General features: G+C 45.4%; 2 protein-coding genes across 2 annotated transcripts; one reads left to right on the forward strand and one right to left on the reverse strand.

Moving 5' to 3' along the window:
- Positions 1 to 605: 605 nt before the first annotated feature.
- Positions 606 to 2009, forward strand: LOC130049930 (uncharacterized protein F54H12.2-like). Its single transcript, XM_056148175.1, has 2 exons — positions 606 to 1640; positions 1770 to 2009. Exons 1-2 carry the CDS (start codon positions 606 to 608, stop codon positions 2007 to 2009), a joined length of 1275 nt encoding a protein of 424 aa, XP_056004150.1.
- A 1847-nt stretch (positions 2010 to 3856) lies between these two features.
- LOC130049931 (uncharacterized) lies at positions 3857 to 4716 on the reverse strand. Its single transcript, XM_056148177.1, has one exon. It carries the CDS (start codon positions 4714 to 4716, stop codon positions 3925 to 3927), a length of 792 nt encoding a protein of 263 aa, XP_056004152.1. The 3' UTR covers positions 3857 to 3924.
- Between the last annotated feature and the right edge of the window lie 2321 nt (positions 4717 to 7037).

The following is a 7037-nucleotide window of genomic DNA, read 5'->3' on the forward strand; positions in this document are numbered from 1 at the left end:
TTACGACCGCCCTTATCGCTCTTATCAGAGGAGACGACGTAGAAGCCATCCAACAGAAGAATATGATCCAGAATCTGAAAAGCAGAAGGGAAAAGGATTTTTCACCGATTTACTCAAATCGGGGGCTAAAAGTGCCTTAAAGGCTGCTGCTAAAACAGGGATGGATGTGTTAGATAATAAACGATCCCTCAAAGACGCTCTCAAGACACACGGTGCCCAAGCCCTGAAAGAGACAGCAGGGTATGCTCGTAGGCGAAGGTCTCGAAAAGCCCCATCCAAACGAGGAAGAAAAGCACGCACAGGAATACTCAGGAAGCCTGGAACCACGACCCTCAAAAGAAAACAGGTGGGAAAACAGGTGGGAATACAGGAAGGAAAAGGATCTGTTAAAAGAAAACAACGTATCTTAGCTCGGGGAGGGCCTCATAAGAGACCTAGGAAGCAACCTAGGAAGCGATCTAGGAAGGGAGGTAGGAAGCTAGTGAAAAGGGGTAAGCCAAAACGCTCTCTGGATATTTTCGACTGAGAACCCTATAAAAAGGGAGTGAGAAGGAGACCAGAACACATTTGATCCCAGTTCACGCTGAGTAACACATCGTTCCAATATGATGCACCGAGAATCTTGCGCTTGTGGCACCAGCAGTTTAGAACTGTTTAAAGTGCCCCCGACCAACGTCACTTTAGAAGATTCGAAATGGATGGAATATTACCCCATTTCCAGTACCCTCAACTCGGATACGGCTCCGATTGAATTTGAAATCAAAGGACAAGGAGATGAATATCTGGATTTATCCCAAACTTATCTCCAGATGGTCTGTAAATTCACGAAAGCCAATGGAACGAATCTCGCAGGAGGCCATTCGACCTCCACCCCCGTGAATAACATTCTCCATTCCTTGTTCAGTGAAATCGATGTCAGTCTCAATGGAAAAGTCATTACCCCGGGGACGGATACTTATCCCTACAAAGCGTATCTGGAGAAATTGTTGTCTTATGCACCCAAGACTCTGGAAACCCAGATGAGAGCCTGTAGCTTGTGGGAAAAAGATACGGCAGGACATATGGATGAGGTCAAATTAGAAGCTCTGGCTCAAACTCCTGTGGAATTTCCAGTAGTGTCTAACAAAATCAGCATCGCGGCCGTCATTCCGACTCCCGAGTATCCGGATGATTCCAAGAATGTAGGGTTGAGAAAACGTCACGAGAAGATTACAGACAGTAAGGAGATCGTGTTGATGGATCGATTACATCTGGATTTGTTTGAGCAAGAGAAATGTCTCCCTAATGGCTTGGATGTCCGTCTCAGATTCAATCGCGCTCGACCCCAGTTCTACATGATGACCGCTGCCGGGAGTAGTGGGAAAGTGGTCATTCAAAGTATGATCTTGTGGGTGAGGAAAGTCAAACCTGTGCCGAGTATCATTAATCTCATCAATCAGCAACTGAGTACTCAAACGGCGAAATATCCATTGAGACGAGTGGAAGTGAAAACCTTCACCATTCCTAGTGGCACCCAATCTAAAATCACCGATCATCTGTTTCAAGGACAGATGCCTAAACTGATCGTGTTGGGCTTTGTGGACAATGCGGCTTTTAATGGGGATAATACCAGAAACCCCTTTCATTTCCAAAATGAGAGAGTCAAGAAATTAGAAATCAGTATCAATGGAGAAATGATGGAAACCCGACCTTTGGAACCTAATTTCACCGACGATCAGTACCTGAGATCGTATTTGAGTCTGTACAAAGGCTTGGGAAAATTAGGCCAGGACTGGGCTCCGGACATTACCCTGGAAGAGTATAAAAACGGTTACACCCTCTGGTGTGTGGATTTCACGAAAGATCAAGAAGCCCAGACGGATAAATTTCATCTCATACAGACGGGGAACTTGAGAGTGGAAGTGCAATTTGCCGCCAACGTGGCCAGGACCTTAAACTGTGTGGTGTATGCCGTGTTCGACAATCTGCTAGAAATCAACAAACAACGAGAAGTCAGCATCGATTACTAAGAGAGAGATGGATACTCAGCAATTGAGAGATGTTTTACAACGAGATTTAGGACCGGCGTTTGCCGGTGTGTATCCTCGAGATGTCATACCTGAGCTGTTACCTCATCACAAAGCCATCGTGGTGAATACAGACCCTCACGATCGCCCTGGAGCGCATTGGGTCTGTTTGTATTTGAGTAGCCCTACCGTCGAATATTTTGATTCTTACGGATTACCCCCCAGCCATAAAGACATCCAAGACTTTATTCAACGCCACGGAGAGACTTGGATTCATAACACCCATTGTTATCAAGATTTGAATACGGATGTCTGTGGACAATACTGTGTGTATTTTTTACATCAACGCCATCGCCATAGAAGCACCGTACGAGAATGGTTACTTCCCTGGAAAGGCACGGCCTTACAACGCGATCGTTTTGTGGCGGATTGGTTTAAAGAGACCTTCCGAAAACCGAGAACCCATCAAGGACAAACTTGTCAATGTCAAAGACTGAATGTATTGTAAACTATGTTATTGTTATTGTTCATAGTTGGAGTTTAATAAAACGTTGGAAAAAAAAAAAATTCTTGTCATTGTAATCGACCATGTCTTTTCAAAAAGAATGGGTAGCCCTGAAAAGGGCTGTTTTCTTTCTCTCTCTCTGTTCTTGGTCTTTTCTCTTCTTCTCTCTTCTCCTTCTTCTCCTTCTCTTCTTTTCTTCTCGGTCCCCCTCACTGTCTGTTCTTCTTCTTCTTTCTTCTCTTCTTTTTCTGCTCCTCCGGGGGTTGCTCGTGGTCAAACACAAAAACGGGCAACCACCCGTGTTTAAAAAACAATCTCCCCGGAGGCCGTTGCACCACTTCTAACTCTGCGTCCCAGTTTTCCTCTGGCGGGGGCAGATCCTGGCTCATGGGCGGTGGGGGAAGAGCCTCCCGTGAGGCCGGCGGGGCAATCTCTTGCTCCCAATCCTCCTCCCATTTGATACAATAATCATTCACTGTAGGGTCTGGTCCTACTCTACGGCTCATGGTTCTGGTTCCTTTAAAAAATCGGAATGCCCGATTTTGACGTTGCGCTCGTTTAAAAAGGCGAGAGCGCGGACGTCCTCGAAAACATCCCCTACCTCAGATGGCTGACGTCATGTTGATGACTCATCAAAAAACACTATATAAATAGATCACTTGTTACCATTTTTTCTCAATCATGTCGTTTGAACGGTACGCGGACGATGAGAAAGATGTACTAGTGTGTGGGTATTGCCGAGGACCTTGGAGCACTTGTGGGTGTTTTCATTATAAAAAAGAAAACATCCTGGCCAAACAGAAGTGGATAGAGAGATTGGCAGAGCTGACGTATTATCCCTTTGTCTATAAATGTTGTAGTCACACTAGAGAACCCTGGCTAGAGTGTAAGTGTCCGCAGCATTGTACCATCACCCCTGAAGAAGAAATAGCACATAAGGACTGTACCTGTGAGATCTGTCAGGAGTTTAGAGAGCGCTGGACTCGGAGAAAGTTTGATCCCCGGCTGTTTCAACACTGTCCTTACAGTCAAGAACCCCGGTCAACGTGTACCTGTGAGACCTGTCAACCAGCATGTCGGTGACGGATCTACGAGGAGATGTATTATCTCTACCTTGGGTGGATGCTATTGTACAACAATGTAACTGTTTAACGGTGAAACCTCATGGATTAGCCGGAGGCAATTGGACTCATTATAGACAATGGATTTGTGACTTTGCTTATCAGTATCATAAACATGTTTACATTGTCAAGAAAATGTAACTTTATTATAGCTTTATTCTAGCTATTACTTGTGTTAATAAAAACTTTTTTAAAACAAACTTGTGTGTTTCTTGATTTTTGCCATAAAAAGTGTCTTTTCAAAAAAGTTGGTGGCCCTGAAAAGGGCCGTTTGGTCCTAAGGACCGACTTTTCATTCCCTGCTTCCGGTAAACCGGCATAACGGGCACCGTCCCCGGGTGTGTCGCCGCTCCTGTAACTCTTCCACGCACGAGCAGCAAGCTGGGCGCTGCCCACATCCCCTACACGTAATTCCAGAGTGTACCCTGTCTTGCCAGCAGACAGGACACTTAAACCAGATGGGAACCGCCCTATCTGCCCAGCCAGGGACAGTCATAGGGTGGTTCCTCGGGGGATGAGTTGCCACCGGTGCGTGGGTTGGTCTCGGTGGTGGTGGAGTCCTCCCTGCAAACCGGATGGTAGGTGGTGGGGGTCTTGCAGGGGCTGCTGGTCTCGGTGGTGATGACGTGGCTGCCACCAACAGCGACGGACTCTGGGCTGGACTGGGAGGTGGTGCGGGGGACGGTGACCTCGGTGAATACTCCACCGGTGACGCTGGTGAGTCGCTCATCGGCACCGGGCTGTATTCCACTGGTGCCGATGGGATCGCTGGTGGTGGTGTTGTAGGCGTCGCCGGGGAGTAAGGTGGTGTTGGTGAGGGTGGCTGTGGGGCCCGTCGGCGCGGTCTCGTGGCCGTGGAGATTCGAGCGGTGCGGCGGCGGGGTGCCCTCCCTTCATACTCGGCCCGCACCCGGCAGATGATCTCACGGACCCCACTCTGGTCGAAAGGGGAGAAGGTGCTCAGGTCGTTCTCAGAACGCACGACCCAATTCTCCCCTACCCGTTCCTCAGCCACCACTACCAGCCGGTACCGAAAGCCAGGCAAGGTCTGGAAATTGTAGAGCGGGTCTCTTCTTGCAGCCATTCTTCTTCTTCTTTCTTCTTAAATAATCTTCAAAAATCTTCTACAACTGTGCTGGATCACCAGTGAAGCGAACTGGCGAGTGCGCCGGTATATATCGGGAAAGCGCGGACCTCCTCGAAAACATCCCTCGCTTCGGAGACGAAGCCAAGATGGTGGCCGTCAAAATGGCGGATTTGTGCTTTCGAGTAGAGAGTTTTTTCTCATTGTCTTTTTCTAGACATTCGATATCTGTGCATGGTAGATTTAATCTGATAGATTCTGAGACGGCGAATGCGTTAAACTTATTTTTATTTTGCTACGTCGCATAGTTTTCAAAGAAACAGTGGTTAAAGAGGTCGAGTCGAGGTTCAATGTTTCTTCACCCCCTCTTTAAAAATTTATTTCTCGACCATGTACATCCCTAAAAACATCTCATAAGGTCTATTCGATAGAAAACACCTTATTTGATTCGATTTTCACTCTACCTTTAGGATTTTCTGGATTCCTCAACAAATAAACCCTTCTCTGAGAGACTCAACCAAACACAGCTTTCGTGTAAACAATTTTATTCATGTCACATATTTCAAATACATAACTCCCACACACAACACCAATGCACATGTCTTTTTAAAATAGGGTCCAACATTTTTTCCATTTCTCGAATCCTGCGTTGAAATCGATATCGATCAGCGGCTACAGTCATCCAGATACTTGTCCGGTCTTCTTCGGGTAACAGATACACTTCATTATGATCCAGATTAAAAGTCACACGTTTAACTTGACGTACATCTCTCGAAGACATCGTAGTCTGATTTTCTCGATTTCTGCTCTGTCTGTGGGTCGAATTCGTTTCAATTCCCGGCCCATTAAATGAATCAATACTAAGGCTTGCGGGGTGATCCGGTTCTCGATCAAATACTGACAGAGACATGGATAGTCCTTTAAGCTGATGGGAAATAATTCTTCTCGCATATAGTGTAACACAAATTCAATCTGCCCAGAATGAATGTCTGTGAGATAATCCAATACATAAACTATCGCTTTCTCTGTGATGTGGTCACTGCTGGCCATCCTCCGGGAATAAATGAAATGAATTAAGTTCTTCACACTTTATGTATACTTCTCGAAGCCAGTCCTTGGTGATACTTTCAATCTCGGCGATTTTTTCAGGCATGCGTTTCTTGAATTCCTCCCCCACAACATAAATTAACATCAATCCCGCATCGTTATAGAGATTGATGTATATTCGGTTCCGTAGATCTGTATATTCGTCCAGAGTCATTGGAAACACCCCCGCTATCAGATAATTTTTAACAGCTTGAAACACCGTATCGTCTTGCATTTTCTCGACCCATTCTAATGCATGGTTATGCGCTTTTTCTGCGATGTTGTCACTGCTGGCCATCCTCCAGGAATAAAGGAAAAGAAAACGGTTAGGTTTTTTTATACACCTTTTCCAACCAGTGATCGGTAATCGCTACAATCGCCCCAGTCTTCTCAGGTTCCCGTCGTCTAAATTCTTGGTCCATGGTATAAATCATGATCAATCCAGACTCTCTGTTCAGGTTGTCGGCTATATGCTTGCAAACGCTGGAATATTCATATAAGGTCATAGGAAATTCCCAAAAGATCAACAACTTCATGGCGAATTTATATCTCAACGGCTGTTTTTCTTTCCAGTCCTTGATACACTGTAATGCAGCGCTACGAGCGTTGTTCACCGATTCTTTGTAGTCCTCGAAATACTGTAATACAGCGGTAAGAACGTTGTTGTTCAATTCAGCCATGATGATCAAAATGAAAAAATTCTAAAACGTTCTTGTTTTATAACAGGGCAGCCATTCCTTTCATACGAATCAGTTCCACGAATCCTTTTTGTAGACAATCGCGTAAGATCCGATCAATGTCACTCATCTGGTCTGGAAGATTCTGTTTCAATTCCTCAGCATACAAATAAATCATGAGTAAACGTCCCGTATTGGTATTCTCCGCTAATGAATCAGCAATCCGTTGAAAACTATGTACATTTCTGACCTCCGGTGACATCTGTTGTACAAATTGACGAGCATTTTGAATGTGAGGATTATGTAAGGCCACGTTCATACATTGTAGTACATAACTATATCCATTTATTCTCGTAGTAGCACTGCCGCCCATAGTAAATAACGAACGTTCAGAAAACACCTGTATTTATAGGTAAAGGTTATGCATCACGTGATCAAACACCTGCACCACGTGATCAAACACCTGTACGTCAGCTGGTTTTTCTACAGTCATTCTTGTCTGACCTTCAGTCATGGATACACGGAGAATTTTAAGAGCGAGACGCCGCGGCCAGGGAA

This window comes from Ostrea edulis, chromosome 9, assembly GCF_947568905.1.
Source record: "Ostrea edulis chromosome 9, xbOstEdul1.1, whole genome shotgun sequence".
Lineage (NCBI taxonomy): Eukaryota > Metazoa > Mollusca > Bivalvia > Ostreida > Ostreidae > Ostrea > Ostrea edulis.